Source organism: Leptonychotes weddellii, chromosome 12 (genome assembly GCF_054177405.1).
Source record: "Leptonychotes weddellii isolate Sample4059 chromosome 12, ASM5417740v2, whole genome shotgun sequence".
NCBI lineage: Eukaryota > Metazoa > Chordata > Mammalia > Carnivora > Phocidae > Leptonychotes > Leptonychotes weddellii.
Window position 1 is genome coordinate 49,243,797 of NC_138380.1, and position 27,854 is coordinate 49,271,650.

The 27,854-nt window shown below is 35.5% G+C and overlaps 1 protein-coding gene across 1 annotated transcript in view; it reads right to left on the bottom strand.

Annotated features, from left to right (window-relative positions):
* The window catches only part of ABCB5 (ATP binding cassette subfamily B member 5), a 118,882-nt gene that overhangs the window by 23,023 nt on the left and 68,005 nt on the right, over positions 1 to 27,854 (bottom strand). The window contains exons 16-22 of the mRNA XM_031026501.2: positions 22,713 to 22,856; positions 21,691 to 21,795; positions 21,437 to 21,514; positions 15,075 to 15,158; positions 6,115 to 6,318; positions 2,581 to 2,681; positions 1,586 to 1,726 (exon numbers count right to left, since the gene is read on the bottom strand). Of these exons, the coding sequence (XP_030882361.2) occupies positions 1,586 to 1,726; positions 2,581 to 2,681; positions 6,115 to 6,318; positions 15,075 to 15,158; positions 21,437 to 21,514; positions 21,691 to 21,795; positions 22,713 to 22,856 (857 nt within the window). The remainder of the gene's footprint in view (positions 1 to 1,585; positions 1,727 to 2,580; positions 2,682 to 6,114; positions 6,319 to 15,074; positions 15,159 to 21,436; positions 21,515 to 21,690; positions 21,796 to 22,712; positions 22,857 to 27,854) is intronic.

The following is a 27,854-nucleotide window of genomic DNA, read 5'->3' on the forward strand; positions in this document are numbered from 1 at the left end:
TGCTTTAGTGCAGGCTGGTGAGCTGAATAAATTACTGTAAGTGATTCTACATTTGGCTTCTTGTTAATCTAAGTAAATTAGTCTGTGTAATCAGAATGAAGCCCAATACTAAATGTCGTACTGTGGTTTATGTATTCATTCAGGCAATACTGCAAACTGTTTTAAAGTGTAGGAAAACACAGAACAAGGAGTCTACAATTTCTGTTGAAATTTCAAATACAGATATTCCATTTTACAAGGAAATCTGCTTCCAGGAAACTGCTAAGGGGACTTACAGTCAGGTAAGATTCAGGGATACTGGGTTGGTGAACTGTGGACTATTTTCTTCTGAGTGCCTAGCAAAAAAACTTCCTGGGAACTCAGTTAATATTTGATAAATAAATAAATACATAATCACATGAACAGACACCAAAATTATTGCAAGTTATTCTGAAATTATTTGGCTTCTAGTGACTTAAAAAAAAAAAAGATTTTATGTATTTATCTCAGACGAAGAGTCAGCACGAGTGGGGGAGAGGGGCAGAGGGAGAAGGAGAAGCAGACTCCCGGCTGAGCAGGGAGCCCAACGTGTGGCTATTTCCGAAGACCCCAGGATCATGACCTGAGCCAGAGGCAGATGCTCAACTGACTGAGCCATCCAGGTGCCCGGGCTTCAAATGACTTTAAGTCATTTCCTCAAATTGAATACATATACTCAAAGTACAACTATGTGCCATCACTAAGGAATTCAAAAGACTGTGCCTGAGTCTTGGGAGGCAAACCCCAAAGGGGAGTTCTCAACATATTTTGCCAAATGACACCATGTTTGGAACAGGTGTAATCTCCCAAGTCAGTATTCTGAAGAGGCTGATCCTTGCTTTGATGTGTGTTTTGGTGGGCTTGTAAAAAAACATAACATTACTTTTGGAGTCAAATATTGTATAGATTTCTCTAGCTCTAAATATATAGCAGTGACATTTATGATGCAGATTAGCAACATTCTGTCATCTTAGGGAGTCTTAGGAAGTTCAGAATTAACATTCAAAATTAATTTTTCTAATTTCAGAAGTTGAAGTTAGGTGTTCTAGAAAGTAAAGCAACTATGCTCAAACAAATGCCTTGAGAAGAGGCAGCCTCATTGAGATGCCATGATCAATTCCAAATGTGACTTTTCTAAAGGGAAGTACTCACTTACATGTGTTTCTTCTGGAGCAATTTGCTTAGCAAAGAACTCAACCTCACAAATGAACAGTCTTATTTGATAATGCCATCTCCACCCTGGGAGTTCCATGAAGTCTTACAAATTCTTGAAGGAATGGATGACAACAAGGCATGTTTTGCCCCTACATTCCCACATTCTAGTAAACTGAAGTAGGGAGAAATTCATCTGCGAGTTTAACTCGGACTACTGATACTATATCAGTATCAGTTTACCAGGTAGACTGCACTTAGAGATATTAAATAACAAAATAATATTTAAAAACTTTCTTAGCATGTATTTCCCACATATGTGATTTAAATGATCAATGAAGTATAAAGTAGGCATCTTTCTGGTTAATTTAAGTACATAACCCATTTACAGGATTTAAATATTTGCACAACTTACACGAACATGCCCTCTGGGGTCACTCGTCCAGCTTGAATTAAATAGGCTCCAAATCGAAACCCCACTGCATAGGCAAAATATACAAAAGCATGGCTGAATGCATAACAGCTTCCAAAGATCTGTGCTTTCTTCAAGGTATTTCTGAAATGCACAAAATTTACTAAGTAATGGGGCATAAGGTATAGCAAGTTCATTTTAATAAATGTAGAGTAATGAATACAGAAGACTAGACATGTTACTTAAGGGATATATAAGTTATATACAAAATATATGAGTTTTTAAAAATGAGAATTATTATATAGAAAACAGACAATATAATGATTCTATAGTTCTATATTCTATAGTTCATTGTAACAAAGTTGCCTCTGTCTACTTTCAAATGAATGGACAAGGTCTGTGAATGAACAGCTAATGAAAGGGGTAAAGAGATTTGGTTTTGAAGTATTTAGAAATATTTTCTATCATAACCTTTCACTAGCACAATAAGTAGTGGAAATTAAAGGGTGGTACCAACCACAAGCATGAGTGTAAAAGGGTATAAAGCTGTCTCTCTGACAAAGTAATACAAATAGTATCACTAAGTAAATGTGATAAGGAGGACTAGTTTAAAATTAAAAGGAGTGATAACATTTGTCATATATACATTCATTTTAAAATGTGAACTATTTTAGAAATTCAGTATAAAGGGCTGAGCAATCTTATTTTCTTTCTTGAATATGTTATTTTCTTCAATTTTGTTTCAGGAAAATAATAAAAATGTGCAATTAGTAGTAGTTCATAGCAACATGGGAGGACTAAAATATTCTACCTGTGCTTGTTCTCAATTGCTTTTTCTCGTCTCCTCTTGGTGAAGTCATATGAAAAATTATGATATACCATTATTAGGAAAGACTCCAGAGCAAATGAATTGGCAGGCAAACCACTGTTGTCATCCAGGAAGACTGCCTTTACAGGGACAACTATAGTTAATGAAGTCAGTTTGAATCTACAATCACCTGTGTTGCATCTGAAGGGTCTCCTCATACGCTTGCTCAAAGGCTTTTTCTCTTGTTAATGACACTATAGTCCGAATATTTTCCACAGCTTCAGTTGCTATCTTATAAAATAGGACAATAAAATAAAGAAATAAAATTAGTAATGGATAAACTCTGGTTGTGATTTCCAGTCATTTATACTGGGGGCATATTCAGTGTATCATTAAGTCAATAAATTTTCCTGACAAGTTTTCTTAGCTTCTTTTTTTCTTTCCCCAAAACAAGATAGGAAAATAACATTTTTAGGATAATAGGCTCAAGAAAAATTTATTTTGAAAAGATTTAGTCCACTGATCTAAATTCAGTCCCCTTGGAGTCTTCACTGAATTTCTATAAAACTGGTTCCAGGGGTGCCTGGGTGGCTCAGTCAGTTAAGTGGCTGCCTTCAGCTCAGATCATGATCCTGGGGTCCTGGGATCAAGCCCCACATCAGGCTCCCTGCTCAGCAGGGAGTCTGCTGCTCCCTCTGCCTCTGAACCTCCTCCCTGCTTGTGCTCTCTCTCTCTGTTTCAAATAAATAAATAAATAAATAATAAATAAAAAGATTTAAACTGGTTCCACAGGCAGAGAGATCAAACATAAGCATTCTGTTCATATGTAATTACGCAAAGAAATCATGAGATAATTCAAGAAGGCAGTAGACAGAATCAAATAATTGATTCTGGCACAAAAATGCAAATACCAACCAAAAAACCTCAGGAACACTGCAGTAAAGTAATATGGGTAAGGCTATTAAAAGCTATATAAGTTACAGCCATTTCTCATTTTGATGTCTGCAAACTTAAAAAGGTATTTAATTTAAATATAATTAATGCCTTTCTTTCTTTCTTTCTCTCTTTCCTTCTTTCTTGCTTTCTTTTTTTCTTTCGGAGACAGAGAGAGAGCACACATGAGCAGGGGGCGGGGCAAAGGGAGGGGGAGAGAGAATCCTCAAGCAGACTCCCTGCTGAGTGCAGAGCCTAACTTGGGACTCAATCCCAGGACCCTAAGATCATGACCTGAGCTGAAATCAAGAGTTGGCCACTTAACCGACTGAGCCACCCAGGTGCCCCAATTCTTTTCCATATTTCTATAATTTTTGAAAAGAAGGAATAATCACATGAGAACCAAAATGGAGGAAACTTTTGGCTTAGAATAACTTGTTGGACATGAGAACACATGTTGACTTGAAAGAGAAACTTCCTGCTTTCACATTCTATTTCCATAATGGCAGAGTAGACTGTGGGACAGAGGAAGACCTAGGTGGTCACCCAGTGTTATTTAAAGAATAACTGGGTTATAGGAGAGAACCAGATTTCTGGATGGTGGGCAGGACACAGGGGTTCTGCTCTCAGTTTTGACTTTGAGTTGTTCTAAATTCTCATTAATTTCAGAGTAAGTTCAAAGTAACCTTCATTTGTAACATATACTGTAGTATGCAAGAAAAATGGATAAAAATGCTAAAGGCTTGAGGGAAAAATGAGCAAAAAAATCTTTGTGATCATTTTTCACAATGGAGAAAGGAGTAATATCATTATAGAATCCTAGAAAATAATCTTCTTGGGATGCCTGGGTGGCTCAGTTGGTTAAGCGACTGCCTTCAACTTGGGTCATGATCCCAGGGTCCTAGGATCTAGCCCCGCATCGGGCTCCCTGCTCACCGGGGAGCCTGCTTCTCCCTCTGCCTGCCGCTCCCCCTGCTTGTGCTCTGTATCACTCTGGCAAATAAATAAAATCTTAAGGAAAAAAAAACAACCCACTTCTTTAAAAAATAAAAGAAAGGAAATAGTCTTCTGTAAAAAAACAAAAAACTAACACAGCTATTTTAAGCCTGAAAAGTAAAACATTTGATGCTTTGTCCAAATCTACACATGCAACTGAAGAAGGACCAATATGTTTTATTGGTCCCTATTCTAAGTTTTGGTGTTTGGTAAAAAGATTAAAAGCTACTGAGAAAGACACAGACTGTTTGTTTATTAGAGTTATTGATTGTATAGTCTGGGGTTATTCAAATAATCCAAAAAGGAAAAATTGAAGGACACATATACAATTAAAGCTCATGATATAAAAATTAAGATGAGTAAAATATAATTAATTAGGGCCCCAATAATTTGGAGGTTGTGATAATTTACACCACAGGCAGGGCCAAACAACTTTTCACTGTCTCTGAGGCAAAATATGCTAAAATAGTTCAGTCTGTACTGCCCAAGCAGACATTCCAAGGGTCCTTATCTAGTCCAAGGAAGGTGGAAATGTCCAAGGGTCACACAAACCAGATTTCAATGAGTCATGTGCTTGGCATCCCAATTCATGAATATTCATGCTACTTATAATGTTCCAACTGTTATTGTCACTGTGATATAGACCATAACTGGTATGAAAATCATTTTCAGATTCAGAGGGTGTTCACCCAAGTGATAAAAGTCTTTGAAACTATATAATGAGAGGAGTAGCTTAAAGACCTGTGTATGGATGACTTAGAGAAGACTTGGCATTTACATGATGTAGTTTCCTAAAGGCTGCGATGAGAAACAGGCTTTTGACCTCTACTGAGATGAAAGCCAAGAAGGGTAGAAGGCCACCAACAAATAGACAAACAAACACCACAACCAAAAACTGCCTACCATCCAAAGGCTATTCAAGGATAGGCAGCCTGAGAAAGTAATGCACTGCTTGCCACTGAGGAGAAAGGATTGGAAAAAGATGGACACTTGACAGGGATGTTGTGCAAGGGATTTCTTCTTTGGGTAAGTGGTTGGATCAAATGACATTTCTTTCAATTCTTAGATGTTATGAAACTACAACACTAATGTCACCTAAACTTCCAATACAATGATTATTTTTATAAATATGATTGTTCCTGAGAAGCATTTTCCCAGTAATTAAAATGTTGTTCATTTTGATCAGTGTAAAGATGGTCCTTGTTTCTAAAACTTTATTTTAGTCACTATCAGTAACAGCAAATTGCCTTATATTCAGTATCTTTTATTTCCTCTACATTTTGAGAAATAAAATAACTAAAATTGTTTAAGAAAATTTAATTATTCAACAATCAGAGAATGTAGATCATGATGTTAGCCATTTCCCTCATGATATGGTAATATGGCTGGCATTACTGTGTGTCTTTCAGACACTATTCTAAGTGTCTTGCATATAATAATGCTAAGTGTTTTGTGTAATACTTAGAAAAATCTGCAAGTGGTATTATTATTATTTCCATCTTACAGAGGAAGAAATTGAAGTCCAGAAAGGTTGACATAACTTGCTCATATCACACATTTGTTAGTGATGGAGTCTGAAATCTGATTTAGCCAATTTGACTCTAGAGCCTACACTCTAAATCACAAAACCTATTACTATAGCATATCTACACCCCATCCTAAACTAGTCTGATGCATTTCAATACATATACACCACTTTATAGATAACCTAAGAAAGGAAGTTAGCATCTGTAAAAATGGGAACTCTCATTGTTTTCCTCTTAAAATGTTATGATGATAACAATCTTTATTTTACCTTCCCAGCATGCTTAAGTTCCTGCTTATCCTTGTTGGCAAATCCAGTCATAGCTGTGGTTTCAATCATTCCTGTCAGAGCAAGTACTGGAGCAATACTCAGAATCAAGAGTGTCATCTCCCATCCATATATGAAGGAAATGATAATTGACAGTCCCATGTTAGTTGCATTTTGTGTTAAGACACCAACCCTTGAACCTGTTGCCTATAATAAGACAGATTTTGGGGAAAAAAAAGTCAATTAATTTTAAATTTACAAGAATTCCTATTATAGTTTCTTACAAAACAAGGCAGGCTTTCTTTTATAGGATTTATACTTACATTTTTACCTTGAACTTGTACTTAGAAATTAAATAATAACCATACTTTAAAAACTGTCCTCTACTAAGGAGTCATTATGCTTTGTCTACCTTATTTATTTTTTAAAAGATTATTTATTTGACAGAGAGAGAGAGAGAGAGAGCACACAAGCAGGGGGAGCGGCAGAGGGAGAAGCAAGCTCCCTGCTAAGCAGGGAGCCCGATGCGATACGGGCCTGGATCCCAGACTCTGGGATCATGACCTTAGTCGAAGACAGACGCTTAAGGGACTGAGCCACCCAGGTGCCCTGCTTTGTCTATCTATGTTGGGTGTTGTCCTTTGACATGTCCTTATCATTCTCTGAATATGTCCTTACTTTCTGACACAAAAAGAGTCTGCAGGCTCTACCCCTGGAATCTATCATTTCTCTAAGGAGTCCTGGTTCCTTTTGGTGGATAATGTTATTTAGAAATCCAATATATGGTGTTAGTTGTGCTCATTATTAAAGCACATCAGTGGACAGAACTGGGGAGTGTGTGTGTGTGTGTGTGTGTGTGTGTAGATGCAGGCGCAAACTGAAATCTGTATTTCTCTATTTATATGAATCATGAATTCACATCGATACCTCCAATTACAATCCAGCACCATGAAGTTATTTTCAATTTTCCTCCTTCTTATATTTGTTATCCCCTTCTGCAACAGTGAGAAACTTTGTTCCCATTTTCTTTAATTGATTTATGTGATCAAACTCTCTGTATGTAACCAATCTGATATCATGGCCCCTGCTTCTCCCCGGCATGGATACACTTCTCCCTCTGCTCTGGCTTGGCTTTCCCACACCAGGCTGCCAGCACACATGGATGAGGAACTCACCATATGTGGGCTCCAAAACCCAACAGTCCCCTTTCTTCTACACTGATGGAGGGGCTGGCACTCTTAGTCACTATACCGTAGTAGTGAATTGAATGATTGATACTATTCATTAAGGTATATACTTTGGATATCCTATCTTGTATTCCATTTTCTGCATTTTATTTGGTTTCGCTGAGCAGAGGTTTAAAGGAGCATTATCAAGATATATTGAAAAGGAGTTGGAAACATCATGGTATAAGGTAACTTAAAAGAAATTCTGAAAAGAATCCCAAATAAGTAGAAATATCTTTATAACTATTTTATGAGAACTATATATCTTATGAATCAACTTTCAGTGGGACACATAAGTAATAAACTGAAATGTTGAATTCCTTTAGTGCTCAGATGAAAAAACGAGACTCCGTTTACCTAGAAAAATAGCTATAATCAACAACAATATCAATTCACATTTTAAAAGATTTGTTATGATCCTGAAAATATGACCATTGGAAAAGGTTTAGATAATGTTAACATTTACATCCTTCCAGACAAATACACATACACATTCAGGTTAGGATTATTGTGTGTAGGTAGCTTTGTATCCTGCTTTTATCCCTCTACATTATACTGCAAGCTTTTAACCTGGGTGATTAAATAGTCTTCAGAAAATATTTGAGGGGCGCCTGTGTGGCTCAGTCGTTAAGTGTCTGCCTTCGGCTCAGGTCATGGTCCCAGAGTCCTGGGATCAAGCCCGATGTCGGCGGGAAGCCTGCTTCTCCCTCTCGCACTCCCCCTGCTTGTGTTCCCTCTCTCGCTGTGTCTCTGTCAAATAAATAAATAAAATCTTAAAAAAAAAATTTAGATTGCTTCCAACTTTTCATTATTAAAAATAAAGATGTAATGAGCATTTCTGTGCAAAATCTTCATGCTCATCTTTTATTTCCTAATGTTAAATACCTAGACTAGAGTTATATGTTAAAGGGTATATACTCTTACATTCTTGATAGATATTATCAAATTGCTTCTCTAGAAGATTATATCAGATTTCACTAAAGTACCCTCAAATTAGTATCATCATTAAAAAAGCAACAATAGGGCACTTGGGTGGCTCAGTCCGTTAAACGTCTGCCTTTGACAAAGGTCATGATCCTGGGGTCCTGGGATCAAATCCTGCATATCGGGCTCGGGAAGTCTGCTTCTCCCTTTACCCTTCCCCCCTGCTTGTGATCTCTCTCACATACATTCTCTCTCTCAAATAAATAAGTAAAATTAGAAAAAATAATAACAACAATAAAAAGCCCTGTGTCCCCCAAGGCTCTGCCTTTTTCCTAAAATATTTTTCTGGCTTCAGCTTCAAGACTCATTTGGTAATCTGCTATTTCCCTATTTCTCACTAAAAGAAAATTCCAAAAAAGTAAAAACAAGTAATAACAGCAAACACCAAACAAACCATTAAATAATGAAAACTAAGACAGACAGGTAAACTATTTTAAGCATCTTAGGGTATTACACACTAATTCTAAGACCTGTGAGGCTGAAATAGGACTGTCATTTGCTACTTAATGCTGACTTACACTCTGACTCTTGAGATTTGAAGGATGATGCTGGAGAAACATGATATTGTATGTTATGGGATGAGTTGTGTCTTTAACCCCAAATTCATATGTTGTGGTCCTGACTGCCGGTTCCTCAGAATGTCACTGTATTTGGAAATGAGGTCTTTAAGGAGGTAATTAAGTTAAAATGAGGTCTCGAGTGTGAGCTCCAATGTAAGTTACGGAAATTTGAATGCAGACATGTGCTCATGCATGGGAAAGACCATATGAGGACACAGCTAGAATATAGCTGTCTATAAGTCAAGCACAGAGGACCCCAAATGAAACCAATCCTGCTGACACCTTGATTTTGGGCTTCAAACAATCAGAACTGCGAGGAAATAAATTACTGTTGTATAAGTCACCCAGTCTGTGGTACTTTATAATGGCAGCCCTAGCAAATGAATATACTTACTTGTTCCTCTCCTCCCACCCCCTGCCTTTTGGTGATGGTGGTAGGATAAGAAGAATCTAAATATATTTTTCCTGTTCCAGGAAGAATTAACAGAAAATAATAGACATCTGGCTTTGAAAAATACAACAAGAACTAAAGGAAAACAGAAAATAGCCTTAAAGACCTAGAGGAGAGTGTACCTCCGGAAAGAATTTAGGATTAGAATCACAGGAATTTTTTTTTTAAGATTTTATTTATTTATTTGACAGAGAGAGAGAGAGAACAAGCAGGGGGAGTGGCAGGCAAAGGGAGAAGCAGGCTCCCTACTGAGTAAGGAGCCCAATGTAGGGCTTGATCCCAGGACCCTGGGATCATTACCTGAGCCGAAGGCAGACGCTTAACCGACCCAGCCACCCAGATGCCTTGGAATCACAGGAAATTTAAACTTCCTTAGATTCTTTGGCAACATGCACGAAGATACAAGTTTTTCTTGGAAATTAAGAGCAGAAAGTCATGATTAAATAATTATTTAGATAACAATTTATGGATTATTACTATGTCTATGGCAATTTGCTAAATGCAGATGATACAACTTTTTTTTTTAAAGATTTTATTTACTTTATAGAGAGAGAGCGGGAGGGGGATGCGGTGGAGTGAGAGGGAGAGAGTATCAAGCAGACTCCCTGCTGAGCAGGGAGCCCAACGCTGGGCTCAGTTTCACAACCCTGAGATCACAACCTGAGCTGAAACCAAAAGTTGGCTGCTTAACAAACTGTGCCACCTGAGCACCCTGAGAATACAAATTTCATAAGACAATTATAGTGTACAAAGAGGAATGGTTAGTATAAGAAAAAAAAAGGAAGAAAACTCAGAATGCAATTGTAGAAATAAAATAAAATTCCATATGATAAGATTTCTGCTTCTGGGATTAGAAGAAATGGATTTATCCTGTCATATGAAACAAGGGCAGAGATGGGAAACAAACAAGGTGAGCCCAATGACTGCTCCAGTTTGGCCCTTGAAAGAGCGTCCAGGCTGGAGTGTAGGGTGAGCAAACTGAGACAGAGCCCAACAGACTCCCTAAATTAAGTAGACAAAACTGAGAATCTGGGCCAGCTAAGGAACCTAGAGTTCACAGCACAGAACACCAGACAAGAGAGAGGCACACAGAAAGAGAAATCTGGATATCTGCAGAGGGTCCTCTTTGAATATCAACTGAGAGTCTTGTGTGAGGGCTGGGAATAGTGCTCAGTCACACCTGCCAGACTGGAAAACCTCAAGCCCTCATGCCCTCAGGGCATTGGGTAGAGTATATAAGGGTCTTTCCTCAGTAGTAGGCTCTAATCCTGCCTAACAAACCTTAAAATTAAGACGCAAAGGATTGAACTGTTCCCAGGTAATTTAACTGAATCCCAGAACAAAACAAGAACATTTATAGAAATACAAAAATATCCAGCACCCAAAAATGTTATATTCTCAATGTGTGACATCTAGTGAAAATTTACTAGATATATTATAAAAAAGCAAAACAGGACCCATGATGGCATAAAAATCAATCAATTGAAACTGACCCAGAACTGACACAAATGTTAGACTTAATAGATAATGACAATAAAAGTTACCACTGGATAACATATATTCAAAAAGTTAAGAGATAAGGAACATATAAAGAAGACCCACATCAAAATTTTACAAATGCAAATTTAAGTGTCCATAAAGTTTTACTGGAGCATAGTCATGCCCCCTTTTTTTACCTATTGTGAGTGGCTGTCTTAGAATTATAATGATAGAGTTGAGTAGTTGCTAGAGTAACCATATGTGCTACTGTCCTCACTTTGTACTGCTTCTCAGTGTGCTACAAATCTGTGATGCAATTATAATTTGACAGCATGTTTAGTGCCACATGAATTGCTGTACTATGACATTTTATCTTAGTTTTAAAAATTACCATTGTATATCCATCATCTAAAAATAAGAAAGGAAGAGAAAAGTAGACCTTGAATGTCCTGCTTTTAAGGCATAGTGGACTGTGGATTACTTTTTCTGATCAGATGCCACAGTGTTGTGTTTATTATGACACTCTATAGTACTACCAAATATACAAAATATGTCAACATTTCCAGACTAAGCACTCATCACAATATTCTTAATTTACAGGAAAGCAACATTCAGAAGACTCAGAAAATGTAAAATGGAATATCTCATATTAGTAGAATTTCTTCATAAAACTAAAAAGTGAAGATGAAGCTGAAACCAAAGTAAGTTTCTGAGTGGCTCATTCATTAGCTAAGCAAAGAAAATCATTTACGAAGAGTTAACTAAATCATTTGTTTAACTGCAGCAGTGGAAGAAATGTGTTCAGCTAGCATAAACCTGTATCAGACGATTAGCCCTTAGGTGAGAACAGTTGCTCAAAAAGTTGACAACACTGCAGCATCACCAATAGTTAATCAAAAACCAGGTATATTTTTTTGAATAGTTTTCCCTGGCTCTTGATGGATTGACATATGTTACTGATACTGCTCAGTTGCCGGTTTTTGAGGAGCCAATGCTGAGTCTGAAGTGACTAAAAAATTTGCTGCTCTAAATGGTTTGTGTGGATCAACTATAGGTGATAATATTTTCTAAGAAGTTAAATGAAAAGGAAGTCAGTATAACCTGAAGTGGAATCTGCTAAGATATATTACAACTAATGGTGATAAAAATATTTGTGGAGTAGAAAAAAAGGCTTACTTGGACAAATCTACAAAGTTTGTGAAAATGTAAGATGTTTAGAGCCTTGGTCTATTCCCTGTATTACTTATCAACAAGTATTTTGTGGAAAATAATTTATCACACATTATTGGACCAGTATGGTCAATGATGAAGTTCATTTGGTCTTATAGACTTAACCATCTTTATTTCTATTTCTGTCAAAATTGGAAGCTGAATATCTTGACTTGTCTTACCACACAACAGTTTGAGGGTTTAGTAGTGATAGTTTCACTGCAATATTCTGAGTTCAGGGCTGAGACTAAAATTTTCCTTTACAAAAAGAATCAGCTTTAACCACTATCACTCTGGATATTAGCTTTTGCTTAGACTTGATAATGTTTCTTTTTATTTTTTTTTAAAGATTTTATTCATTTATTTGACAGAGAGAGACAGAGTGAGAGAGGGAACACCAGCAGGGGGAGGGGAGAAGGAGAAGCAGGCTCCCCGCAGAGCAGGGAGCCCGATGCGGGGCTCGATCCCAGGACACTGGGATCATGACCTGAGCCAAAGGCAGACGCTTAACGACTGAGCCACCCAGGCGCCCCTTGATAATGTTTCTTAATGAATTAAAATGGTAAGGCAAAACAGCAATTATATGCCAACCTTATACTGTGGTAGAGTCATTTTGATGATGACTAACATTGTTTGAATCACAAGTAATATCAAACTGTTTTATACACTTCCCATGTCAAAAAGTTCAATCAGGAAATGAGGTCACCCCTGTCTAAGTAATGATATCCTAGCTCTGGCTAGAATCCAATCAATTTATCTGGCTCTTGGAATTAAATGAAATTTTTATGATTTCTTGGGACAATATAATTATAGTTCTGATGAGAAGAATTCTTGGAACCAACATTGTATCTGTCAGTGGTATATATCAAGTGTACATTATGGCAAGAATAACACACTTTCTTGTGGACAAAAATGAGGTATCACTTTTGGGTGATGAAAAGGGGTTGCTAGAATATACAGAAATAATACTTTATAGTTTTGTGGAACCTAGTTTTCCAAAGAATCTAAAATGGCTTTGTACCCTTAATAACACTATATATTACATAGAAAATAGTCTGTTGACAGATGTATGGCAATAAGCCATTACTTTGGGCTCAAATAATATCAGTTAAATTGGTTGTATTCAATCAAGTATTTCAGGAATCATGTTGTTCTATGACTTTATTTCACTAACATGTTTTTCTCATGACTCTCAAAGTACCACAGTTTCTAAAAACGGCTAAGGGTATATATATTTTTTGGCCATTAGTAAAGGTTTCAAAGTTTCAAAGTAATTTTTAGGTTTCAAAGTAATATTTATTATTATTAGGGAGCTATTTTATGAACATTTACCCTAATACATTTGATAAAATAAAATTTAACTGAAATTGCATGATGAAGAAATTGAGATGGAATATGTCTTAAGTTGAAAAGATAGGAAATATGACCCCAAATTATTATTTCTTAATTCATCTCTAGTGTGTTTTTGTGAGAAAATAAATAGCGGATAAATAGGATTTGTAAATAATTCTTCCTTCAGTAGAAAGAGCATTCATTCAAGTTAGATATGAATCTGCCTTTATATTGCAAAGCAAGGGTTTATGTGAATTACATGCCAGTAGACATAGTCTCACTTTTGGAAAACTTCTTTGCTTGTCTTGCTTTTGAAATTCGACAGCTTTAAAATCTCCCATCAGTATTTCAACCATTTAATTTTTAGGTATTACTTTTCATTCAATGAAAATGACCTGACTTGCCCAGAAATTAATATGAGACCAACAATTACAAATTGCAACAAGAAACTTTCCAGTGATCAAATGGTATTAGCCAGATGCTTGTAAGTAATCAGGCTGACAAATATTTTCATTAATTTTTCTCAATGATAGACAACACTATTTGTTAAAAACAACTAATGAATGTAAGGAGAGTAATGTTGGTCTTTCAGTTCTAATTTGTTTTTTTGGCTAAAGTAAATACTTGATAAAAGAGAAGATGTCATACATGTCTAACATAGCTGCTAGTAGGAATGCCTATTTCACTGGAATTTTAAAAAATTTGAATGATAGGTAGTAAGAGAAAAATATCAGCATGGTAAAGAAAAAAGTACATCAAAAACTTATGATGTATTATATGCTGGCTAACTGAACATAAAAAAAAAGTAGCAAATTTTATGGAATGGGGATTCAACTGGAATTATAGGGATATTTTTCCCTAAGGGAGTGAACCTTGTCATTCCTAAACACAGAAATTGTCATTCAGATAATTCGATTGTGCTATGGAAGATTAATGCTATGCTCATTACTTGACTATTAAGTGAAATTTTATCTATCATTTTTTCCCACTTATGCCAGTAAAATTGATCTTCTCAGCCCTATTTTAAAATTTAAATTCTGTCTAATAAATTTAGAACCTTGCCTTCCAAATAATGAAAAGGAGTTCCAGGAAGAAATGAAGATGATGCCACTTTTCCCCTTGAGCTTCTTCTACATTATAAAATTAGTTTTGCAAGCCATTATGGCTGCTTGTGGATATTCACAAATGTAACCAACTTGTTCTATTTTGTGGTAAGACAAATCTATCCTTGGAAGGAAAAACTACACTTTCTTCTTTTATTAAAACTTCTAAATTATGTGTATGTTTTCATTTGGCTACGTTTTTTTGTCCTACTATTCAATTCTTAGCTCTTTAACTCATTCTTGGTATCTTCTTTAGTCCTCTGGTTATCCTCTTATATGTGCCAAATCTTTTTCCCCCCCTTTTTATTATTTTTTATGTGACTATATATTTGACATATAAGGTTACATTAATTTCAGGTATACAATGTAGTGATTCAGTAATATCTTTTTTTCTTGTTGTTAAAAATATCCAGAACTGAAAGTCTTCCTTATATCTTTCATTGAGAGCTCCCAGTTAGCCCTGAGACTTACCTGGTCTCCTTAAGGATGAGGGTCATCTTAGTATAGCTTACAAATATGTACAGATACGTGTATGTGCACACATACACACTACATACATACATCATTTAAGAATAAAAGCAAAAAAAAAAAAAACACCCCAAGAAAGCAATATACATACTCCTTGGATTTGTGCTATATCTATGGCTAATATTGTTGTCAAGGCTCCCGTGCTGTTTTCCTTATCATCAAACCAGGAAATATCCTAGAGAAAAAGGAGAATTAACATGTGGTTATGAAAAGAACAAAACAAAACAAAACAAAACAAAAGAAACATATGGTTATCAAAAAGATTCTTTTCTGACTTGTGATTCTGTTGTAATAAGTCAGAAGGCATTTACTTGCCCCCTCACTCACAGGTATTTAGTTCTTATAAATACTATGGATCAAATGACTTGTTTCTTACTTCACAAAGATTCATACTTAGATACAAAATGAAGAATGTAAGCCCAATAGCTTGGAACCATCACCAATGCTACAATATTGTACAATAATCAACATAAAAAATGGTCATTTTGAACCATCAAGGAAGTTGTAATTTTACTCCACAAGTAATTTGTGAAGAGCAGACTATTAAAAAAGTTAATGCACAAAATAATTTAGAAATATTTCCAAACAAAAACAAATACTGCTAAAATGTCTGTATTATCCAAAGCAATCTATACATTTAATGCAATCTCTATCAAAATACCACCAGCATTTTTCATAGACCAGGAACAAACAATTCTAAAATTTGTATGGAACCACAAAAGACCCCAAATAGACAAAGCAACCTTGAAAAATAAAAGCAAAGCTGGAGGCATCACAATTCCGGACTTAAAGCTGTATTACAAGACAATATGGTACTGGCACAGAAAGAGACACATAGATCAGTGGGACAGAATAGAAAATCCAGAAATGGACCTGCAACCATATGGTCAACTAATAATCTTCGACAAAGCAGAAAAGAATATCCAATGGAAAGAAGTTTCTTCAACAAATGGTGTTGGAAAAACTGGACAGCGACATGCAGAAGAACGAAATTGAAACACTTTCTTACTCATTATACAAAAATAAATTCAAAATGGATGAAAGGCCTAAATGTGAGACAGGAAACCATCAAAATCTTAGAGAAGAACACAGGCAGCAACCTCTTTGACATTGACTGTAGCAATTTCTTACTAGACACTTCTCTGGAGACACAGGAAACAAAAGCAAAAATGAATGATTGGGACTTCAGCTTCTGCACAGAGAAGGAAACAATCAACAAAACTAAAAGACAACCTATGGAATGGGAGAAGATATTTGCAAATGACATATCTGATAAAGGGTTAGTATCCAAAATCTATCACGAATTTATCAAACTCAACACCCTGAAAATAAATAATGCAGTCAAGAAATGGGCAGAAGACACTAACAGACATTTTTTCCAAAGAAGACATACAGATGGCTAACAGACACATGAAAAGATGCTCAACATCACTCATTATCAGGGAAATACAAATCAAAACCACAATAAGATACCACCTCACACCTGTCGGAATGGCTAAATAACAACAAAGGAGACAGCAGATGTTGGCAAGGATGTGGAGAAAGGGGAACCCTCTTACACTGTTGGTGGGAATGCCACTGTGGAAAACATTATGGAGGTTCCTCAAAAAGTTAAAAATAGAATTACCCTATGACCCAGCAATTACACTACTAGGTATTTATCCAAAGAACACAAAAGTACTGATTGTAAGGGGCACATGCACCCTGATGTTTATAGCAGCATTATCAACAATAGCAAATTATGGAAAGAGCCCAAATGTCCATCGACAGATGAACTGATAAAGAAGATGTGGTATATATATACAATGGAATATTACTCAGTCATCAAAAAGAATGAAATATTGCCATTTGCAATGGCGGGGATGGAGCTACAGCGTATTATACTAAGTAAGTCAGAGAAAGACAAATACCATATGATTTCACTCATATAGAATTTAAGAAACAAAACATATAAATGTAGGGCGAGGGGAAAAAAAGAGAGAGGGAAGCAAACTGTAAGAGACTCTTAACTATAGAGAACAAACCGAGGGTTGATGGAGGGTGGGGGATGGGCTAAATGGGTGACGGGTATTGGGGAGGGCACTTGTGATCAGCACTGGCTGTTGTAAGTGATTAATCACTAAATTCTACACCTGAAGCCAATTTTACCATACATGTTAACTAACTAGAATTTAAATAAAAACTTGAAATTAAAAAAAAAATTTTTCCAAACCTTTCTGTCTAAACTGATTAATGATAAAAAGTCTATCTCCTTCTTTTTAAGACCCACATAGGCAAGATGTTCCCTGACACTTCATATTACTCCCTAGATCTTATAAGCACTGGGCATTGTGAGAGGCTAAGGAGGCAAAAAGGCCAATGTAAAACCCCTGTGGCCAAGAATCATGTCATCTGAAGGAGATAGGTCAAAAATATAAGCAAAAAAAGGATAATGTTATAGCCAATTTTATTTTCAACAGCAAATAGAGATATAGCACTTCTTAGCACTTCTCAGCCTGAGGAATTTTGATTTCCTTTTATTAGCTATTGAATGTTTCCTCCCACTCACTCAAACCACTTATATCTCTTGTGGATTAAAATCATGTGGAGCCTGTCTCTGAAAAATGACTTATTTTTAGTAAGTGAAGAGTAAAAGAATTGTTGACTTATAACTCAGCCAGGGCCCTGACACCCAGGTTACATGTTTCTGCCAACTAAGTAAACAGAAGCATAACAGAGCAAGGGCTGTGCATTCATCACACAGTTATGTGAGAAGAAAGCTCCTGTGGAGGAATATGGAAACAGTGAGGGTGGGTACAACCTCAGTATGACAGCACTACTCTGAAAGCCCCTGCATTGGAAAGGTGTTCCAAAGAGTTAAGGATCCAAGCTACCCAAAGGGCATTCTATAGAGATCACAATTTGCACTACCAATCATCATTTTGAAAACACAATTCAAGAGCCTAACATACTGTGAACACACATCAGCAATGATAATAACTATAGCATTCTTGAACTGGAAGACATTACCTGTTTTTTTTTATTGTATACTCAAAAAAATTAAGATAAACTTTACATTTTCTAATTATTTCTATATTTCAACATGGCATGGAATGCACAAAGAAATTTTAGATACACTATAAAGTAAAAATCTAGAAAGGTTAATTTATTATGGAATATTACATTCTTGATTCTAGAGTAACTTGTATAACACACTAGGCGTAGGCTATATATGTGACGAGTCTTAGTCATTATCTGTGTTCAGTCAACAAGATGCCCAAGATTACTTTCCAACAAGTCAGCAATGTGTACTCTAGGGATTGTATTCCAGCGTAGGCAATATATGCTAAAACACTCAGAGTTTCTGGAACATAGCTGGTGTTGAGTAAAAATTAGCTTGCTTTTTCTTTTCCTGATGGTAAAATGATTGTAAGTAAGACTATCAGGTTTTTTGAGACTAGTAAATCCATTTTTTCCCTATAATTCAATAATTATACTAGAAGTAAAAAAAATACAATAACATTATGATGCATACATAGTTGGTATGTATTTTCTCAATTAATCATCATAACTATATGAGGTAGATATTATGACTATCCATATTTTAGAAATGAGGAAGCCAAGGTACTGAGGGATTAAATAACTTGCTCAAGGCCACATAGCTGGCAAGTGCTGAGGCCAGGATTTGAACTCAGGCAACCAGATGCCAGAGTTTTTAATCAACCATCATGTTCTACCTCCCATTTAACTGAAGCATTATAGTTGAGTCTCATTACCTGTTTCTCTTGCTTCAGGACTTGTTATGTCAAATCCTTTTGGAAGTATCTTTTTGAGATCCCTTAGTGATCACCATTAATTCTATCATCTCATGATTTAGAGACCCCCAAAGAAGCCCTAGCCAATCTAATTTAAAGAGAAATAGGCAAAAATACATAGCTGTTCAGAAATCCAACAGATCTTTAGGTCAATATTTATCATTAAGAATATAAATTTAGCTTTGAGCAATGAATTATTTACAACCATTGAAGTCAGCAACACTTAGAACATTCTTTTCAATTGGAAGGATGTCAAGTAATCAAATAAAATACAGGTTTTATACATACAAAAAGACCACACCTGATTCCATAAATACCTCTACCTCAAACGAGGTTTCAAAATAGTTATAAAAAACAGTGCAAGTCTCAGGATGCTTTTTAAGCCTTAAAAAGTCTTAGGACAAAAGCCAGGTAATAAGAGTTAGGCAAAAGCACACATTAGGAGTCCCTTAATATAGACAAAATTGAAACTGGGAAGGTATTTATAAAGAAAAGGCCCAATATCTTACTCTTCTTTTTCCCCAATTTGAAAAAGCAAAGATAAGAGGCAAAAAGAATGCTAAAGCATGAAGAGGAAAAACAAACAATGAGCTGAAAGGGACTGAGTTGAATTTATGGGCAAATTTAATAACATCTGCTGAATAGCTCAGAGTTTCTGTGTGTGTCTTTGAACGTGTGTGTTTTTTGAAGGATCAGAGTTTCTGGTTTTATAAATTGGGGCATTCTTATGGGCAGAAGCTACTTTATCCAAGAATGTTACTGCCCAGCTATTCACATAGCTAATGGTAGGCAGAGCATTAATGTCTAGTATTAACCTTCAGGATATTGGATTAACAGTAACCACTGGTTAAACTGGCTTCTGGACTTGAGACTCCACCAAAAGCACACTATGAACCTCTAGAGACGAAGTTCAAAGCAGTATTTGGAAAAGTTACATATATTCTTTTGTTCAAAACATTCAGACATTCAGGGTACACTGTCAAAAATTCCTGGAAATTGAAAAAAATAAATTTCCTTGAATGTGGAAAAACAAAAATGAGCAGAAATTGTCAGTAAGTGTGAAATATAGTATTAGTTAATTAAAATCCCACCTAATTCCATCAAATATTTGAGGAAAGGACATGAAGTGTTCATAAATAAAAAACAAAATTAAAGTATAACTTTTTTTTTAAAAGATTTTATTTATTTGAGAGAGAGAGAATGAGAGAGAGAGAGCACATGAGAGGGGGGAGGGTCAGAGGGAGAAGCAGACTCCCCGCCGAGCAGGGAGCCCGATGTGGGACTCGATCCCGGGACTCCAGGATCATGACCTGAGCCGAAGGCAGTCGCTTAACCAACTGAGCCACCCAGGCGCCCAAAATTAAAGTATAACTTTAACTTGAGTGAGTCGTGCAGGCATTAAATGGTTTTATGATCCCTCAAGTTTATTTTTGTTTTTCTGGATTAAGGAGAATCTCCAATGATCTCTGACAGACTTTTGAGCAGAGAATGTCAGGCCCCAGCTGCTTCAGAGCATCAAGTTGCTATGAGAAAACTTGCACTTGCTTTACTGAATTTTGTAGCTTGTAGTTCCCCGAAAGCAAAAAGGCCTAGGAATTTTTTTTTTTCTTTCTTTCTCAAAGATTTTATTAAAGGTCTTTACAGATTAAAATCCAGTCTCCAGATCCAGCTGCCAAAGAGACCCTGTTATGCTGTGGGTACTGACTGCGGCATAGCAGGCGGCCCTGGCTTCCCCACCCTTCTGTTCCGAGAGGGGAGTGGTGGGCAGCATCTCATCTTTGGGTTCCACAATGCTCACATGATCCGGCAGGGGCTTCTTAGAAGGCCAAGTACTTTTGTTACTAGGCAGCCCTCTGAGCACTATTGCTAAACGTCACAAGACGTAAAAACTGGCTTTGACGACTCAGCTGGAGTGACAGTAATTCTATTTCTGAAAAGAAATGACCTTGGCAGGAAGCTATTTCCTCCTGCACAGGGAGCTTTGGTGACAGAAAGTATGGTGAAGGGCTCCAAATGAATATTAGCTTTCAGGGAACCCAATACACCGCAGCCTCCTGAAAGAATTTTAGAAGTGCAGACTCAGACATTCCTGCCACTTGCCCCCAAGATTCACTTCTCAAGATTACTATTTGATCTACCTAGTTTTAGTTATTTCACAGGTGGGATTGATCATCTGTGTATGGCAGGCCAACCTGCCTCAATTCAGAACTTTTCTGATGAGGACAGAGAGATTGGCTGCTTTCAGAAGCATGGAGTGAAAAAACTTAAGCTATGCACATGGATAAGAACTAGAGGAATTAACTCCTCCTTTTAAAATATGTTCCCTGAGATATTGTAGCTCTTAATTCTTCTCAGGTTTTATATGACCTCTCAATCTGATCCTAAAACACTACATTATACATTTTAACAAAAGATTTGTCAAGATAAAGACAAGGAGAAAGGAATCCTGTTTTCTATTTTCAAACAACAATTTTGAACTTGCTCCTATTAGAAAAATATACTGTAAGCACTCTGATGTTAGATGCTGCTTAGAACACAAAAAGCATGCTTTTAAGGGATCAAAGGAAAGATTGTGTCAAGAAATTGACTTGAAAAACTAAGTTGGAATATTTAAAAATACATTTTAAATAAAATAATAAAAAATCAACTAAACACTGACCTGATATAACATGGCTTTAAATGCCAAATGTCTTAATCTCATGGTTAAAATTTCCCCTGCTCTGCCATAAAATAATCCCTGGAAAACAAAAAGAAAATCTGTTTTATTCTTAATTCTCTTTTCTATTTCTCTGTAACATTTAGTCACTACATTTACTTATTTATATTTTATTTATTATATTATTATTTTTAACTCAGAGAGGATGACATAAAAAATAATCATGTTCAAGATTGTTTAATCCATTAAAAGCTTACCTGAATGAAATAACTGACAAAGCAAATAACACCCAAAATGACAAATATCATGGAATATATCTCAGCATCATGCTTTAATGTGGTTTTATCATTATTTTCAAACATCTGAAAAGGAATAGATTTTTTTATCAGGTGATTGGAAGAAAATCTAAAAGAAAGAGAAAAAACTGAAATGTCTATCAGGAATTTTGAATGGATTTCAACATAAGAATAAGATTATATATACATTTTTGGGGAAAAGAAGTGTACCACCATTCTATCCACTACATTCATTACACATGATAAAAAATGACTTGCTGTCAAATTTCTCACTTAAGCTATGTAAATATGAGATCAGACAATGAGTCTTCTATCTGCTATTATTATCACAGTATATTTTCAAAGAAATCACCAGTTTGAGTTACTATTTCTAATAATTGCTAATAACTTAGGTTTCTTAATATTCTTCTATTTAAAGTACTACCTGCAATGTGAGACCTTTATACATGTCCCTAGAAATTGTTCCTAAAATTAGTAATTATACATATATTGGCATCTATGTTGACAAAACGTAGCTGTGCAAATCTGGGAGACTGAAGACTTAACGTGACTGTGTTCTTGAATCCATCAACTCTCCTGAGTCCCTTGGCACAATCCCAAGCTCTTGTTATTTCCTCTCCTTGAGCTGGCTGGTAATAAAAAATGGCCATTGTTTGGACTAGTTGAGAGAAGAGTAGTTGTATTTGTCTATTTTATTGCTTCAGTGCTTTGGAATGCTGATACAGCACTGGAGTCAAAATTAGAAAACAAAGTAATTTCTTTACTGATTGCCCAGTCAACAAGGCCCAGCCAAGACTTCACAATAGAGGCTGGCTTATCCCCTGAGAACGTTAGTTAACCTTCCTATCATGGATCCTACACTATGGGTGACCCACTGCAAGTCCCAATTTCCCCATTGCTGGGTCAAAGTACAACAGGTTTGTTCTCTCAGGCTATATTTTGTTTAAAATTGTTAAAAATATTAGCAAATTAGCTTTACTTACAGTTATGATTTTTGCAAAGATGATGGAAAATACTGGATGAACAGTTCCATTTAGAACAGCAGCCAATGTCCCCAGAACCACAGAAAGCCATTCAGACTTGATTAATTTAAAAATTTTAAACAGAGAAACTTCAGGAAGACTTGTCTATGAATGAAAATACTTTGGTTAAAACCCCAGTTTGAGAGCATAATGGAACCTAGAGAAGTTAGCCAATTTTAAACAGATTTGTAATGTAAAATATCAAATATAATAAGTGGCAGAGTAAAAGTAGAATATTTCTTAGAAAAATTTCACCACCCACATGACTTGATGTCCTCGACATGTAAATCTTACCCCAAAGTGACTATTTGTGCAATTTATCCTTTTGGTATTTCACTGTTACTGTCATTTAAAAAGTACAGATTAATTCACAAATTCTGACAGCTAATACTCACAGAAGAAATGATAGGCATATTTTCTCTATTCCTAGATGGAATATTATACCCTAGGATAAGACAAAAGGAACTAAGCATAGACCAAAAGTAAAAATTTTACTAGCATTTCAAGCTTGAAAGTTTTCCAGTTTCATGACTTATTTCAGAAACATTTTTTCTAATATCTTAGTTTAAACTTGTTTTGGGGTTCCTATTCACAAGTAAAATTCTGCAATATCTGAGCATATTACTTTAAGTCACCAAGCCTCAGTTTCTTCATCTTTCCAAGGGGGATGATATCAGCTCCTATCATCTCAGATTATTTTTTAAAATATTTTATTTATTTGAGAGAGACAGAGAGAGAGAGAGAGAGAAGAGCACAAGCAGGGGAGAGCACAAGCGGGGGAGAGGGAGAAGCAGACTCCCCATGGAGTAGGGAGCCCGATGTGGGGCTCAATCCCAGGACCCTGGGATCATGACCTGAGCTGAAGGCAGCCGCTTAACCAATTGAGCCACTCAGGCACCCATCGGATTATTTTTAGAATTAAGTTTAACTCGGTATTATTATAGAAGAAGGATTATATTATGCAAAAATCTCAGGTTTTATACAGAGAAAGCAAAGTAACTATTCTGGTATCTGTCAGCTCTTTCTGGGATGTGTGGAGGGTGAATGGGGAGGTAGCAGTCATGATGATCAGAGGATAAATAATACGATAATGATTTCTCCTTGCTCTTGGAAACATATGTAGTGGATTTATTTCAGAAACCTAAAAAAATCTTGTGAATAACTTTGTTGTGAGTAATTACTTCGACTAGTAGACAGCAAACTACTAGGCATTTCATATATTAAAACTTCCTCTTGACATTCACTCTTGAAGTAATGACATTTATGAACCTAATAAGAGAATTCTTCAGGAACGACTACAAAATAGTTTGTAATTCTTGCTTTAATACTAGTCTGGCAACTGTAATGTAAACTCAATTGTTTGAACAATAGAGCTTTTAAAATTCTAAAGGCTTCATAGTCTATTTTCAGGATGGGTAAACCACAGTTATATTGGGTTACTTTTTTTTTTTTTAACGATTTTGTTTATTTATTTGAGAGAGAGAATGAGATAGAGAGAGAGAGCATGAGAAGGGGGAGGGTCAGAGGGAGAAGCAGACTCCCTGCTGAACAGGGAGCCCGATGCAGGACTCGATCCTGGGACTCCAGGATCATGACCTGAGCCGAAGGCAGTGGCTTAACCAACTGAGCCACCCAGGCGCCCCTATATTGGGTTACTTAATAATTTGACTATTTATTATCTTTCCTTCTGAAGTTTTCTGAAGATCATCATCACAAAAAGCCTTACTTTTCAGTTAGGTGACTGTTCAAAACAATATACAGAAATTTAAAAAGTTGCATACCAACTCTTTGTCAAGCACTGAGCACAAATTTTCTGTCAAATTCTTTATAAAATTACCTCATTTTGTAATGAAACTAAGACTTAGTGTGTCCCAGGACATAACATCAGTAAATTAGAGACAGTAAATATAGGCAGGCTATCTCACTCCTACAGAATAATGTAACCTTTTATCTTTGGAAAAACATACAATAACAGGTTAAAGAAATGGGTATTACTTAATGTTATAAAGATAGAAAAGGATAAAGTAAGACAAAAACAAAATGAAAAATTTCAGTAAGATCATGACAGTTTCTGTGCTCCCTAAATATGTTTCAGGTTATAGCATGTTTTAAGAGAATCTGATATAAAAATATATGAAATTACAGATATTTTGTAAAGAGATACAAAAGGGCTTTAAAAAATTAAAAAACGGGCACCTGGGTGGCGCAGTCAGTTAAGAGTCTGACTCTTGATTTTGGCATAGGTCATAATCTCAGGTTTGTGAGATCAAGCCCTGCCTCTGGCTCTGTGCTCAGTGGGGAGTCTGCTTGAGATTATTTCCTTCTTCCCATCCCGCTGGCCCTCCTCCTGCTGCTGCTCTCTCTCTCTCTAAAATAAATAAATAAATAAATCTTAAAAAAGTTAAGAAACAAACCCTCCTAAAGAATTTTAAATTTCATATATTTTAGAGCTATAATTAATTATTATTGTTTTCATACAACAAGCTGTATATATTTAAAATGTACAACTTGGTAAGTTTAGATATAACTATACACCCATGAAACCACTAGATAATGAGCATATCCATTACCTCCAGAAATTTTCTACTGCCTTTTGTAATCCCCCTCTCCCACACCTCTCAGCTGCCCATCCTCTTCCCCTATAATCACTGACATGCTTTCTGTCACTACAGATTTTGCATTTTCTAAAAATTTATATAAATGAAATCATAAAGTGTGTATTCTTTCTCATCTGGCTTCTTTTGTTCAACATAATTAGTTTGAGATTTATTAATAATATTGTATAAATTAACATTTCATTCATTTTTACTGCTGAGCAGTATACCATTGTATGGATATGCCAAAATTTATATATCCATTCACCTGCTGACATGAATTTGGCTATTACAAATAAAACTGCTATGGATATTCAAATTCAAGACTTTTTGTGGACATATGCTTTCATTTCTCTCAGGTAAATACCTAGAGATAGAATGGCTGGACCAGGCAGTAGGTGTATGTTCAACTTTTTAAGAAATTGCCAAACTGTTTCCCAAAATGAATTTACCATTTCATATTCCCACCAGCAAAATGTGGAGTACTCGTGGCTTGACATCATTGCCAACACTTGCTAGAGTCAGTCTTTTTAGATTTCACCATTCTATGAGGTGTGTCATGATATTTCAATTACAAGTTTAATTTGCACTAATGACTAATGACGTTTGGCATCTTTTTGTATGCTTGTTTCCCGTATGCACATCTTCTTTGGCAAAATGTCTATTCAAATCTTTTGCCCATTTTTCATTTGGATTGCTGGTATTCTTATTGTGCTTTGGGAGTTCTCTGGATATTTTGGACACAAATCCTTTATCAGATATGTGACTTACATATATTTTCTCCCAGATTATGGCCTATCTTTTCATCTCTTAAAAGTGTTTTACAAATAGCAAAGGTCTTGATTTTGGTGAAGTCTAATTTGTAATTTTTTTCTCTTTTGTGAATTGTGCTTTTGGTGTTGTATCTAGGAAATCTTTGCTAAATTCAAAGACACAAAGATTTTCTACTGGATTTTCTTATGGAAGTTTTCTAACTTTAGGTTTTATAGCAAGGTCCGTAATCCATTTTGAGTTAATTTTTATCTGTGATCTGAGGTATGGATTGAGGATGATTATTTTGTATATAGGTGTATAGTGGTATAGCATCATTTCTTGAAAAGACTATACATTCACTATTGAATTGCCTTTGGACTTTTATCTAAATACAATTAACCACATATGTGTGGGTCTATTTCTTAACTCTATTCTGCTCTATTGATCTATTTGTTTATTTTGGTACTAGTGGCACTTTATTTTGATTACTATAGCTGTATACCAAGAATTGAAATTAGGTAGTACAAATCTTCCAACTTTGTTCTTTTTCAAAGTTGTTTTGCTTCTTTTTTCCTTTTGATTTTCCATTTAGAAATAGTTTGTCAAATTTTACAAAAAAGCCTGCTGAAATATTGATTGGTATTGCCTTGAACCTGTAGATCAGCTTGGGGAGAACTGACATCTCAATGATATTGAATCTTCTTATTCATTCTTACTCTTGATATACATGGTATATTCCTCATTTAGCTCTCCTTTCATTTTTCTTTGTGATATTTTATATATTTCAGTGTGTGGATCTTATAATTTTTTATCAAATTTATCCCCAAGTATTTCATATTTTTGATACTACTGTATATGACATTATTTTTAAAATTTCAATTCCTATTTTTTATTTTTATATATTGATCATGTATTCTGCAACCTTGTAATAAGCTCAATTACCTGTTTTAGTACCTTTTTTGGGGTGCATTCCATAGGATTGTTTACATAAATAATCATGTTATCTCTGAATAAAGACATTTTTATATCTTTCTTTCCTATCTGGATTGTTTTTATTTTCTAGCCTTATTGCACAGGCTGGAACTTGGCACAATGTTGATTAAAAGTGGTGGGAAGTGTACATCCTTGCCTTGTTCTTGATCTTAGTCTTTCACCATTGAGAATGATATTAGCTGTAGATCTTTTGTTGTTGCCCTTTATCAGGTTGAGACAATTTCTTTCAATCCCTAGTTTGCTGAGAGTTATCAGGAATAGACAATGCATTTTGTCAAATGAATTTTCTGCATTGATTGAGATGATTAGTTTTTTCTTTTAATTTTTTTAATAAGAGGAATTACATCAATTTCTTAATGTTAAACCAAACTTGTACTTAGATAAATCCTACTTGGTGATGATGTATTATTTTTTTTTATATAGTGTTCATTAGATTTACTAAAATTTTGTTAAGAATTTTTCCATCTATGTTCATTATTGGATATTTATCTATAATTTTGTTTCCTTGTAACATCTTTGCTAATTTTGATACCAGAGTAATGTTGGTCTCATAGAATAGGAGCTCCTTCCTCTTCAATTTTCTGTTCGGTATAATTCACCAGTTAAGCCAACTGGACCTGAAGTTTTCTTTAAGGAAAATGTTTTCACTACAAATTCAATTTCCTTTTAACAGATGTAAGATTATTCAAGCTATTAATTTATTCTTTTTTAATTAATTTATTCTTGAGTGGGCTTTGGTAGTTTGTGCCTTTCAAAGAATTTG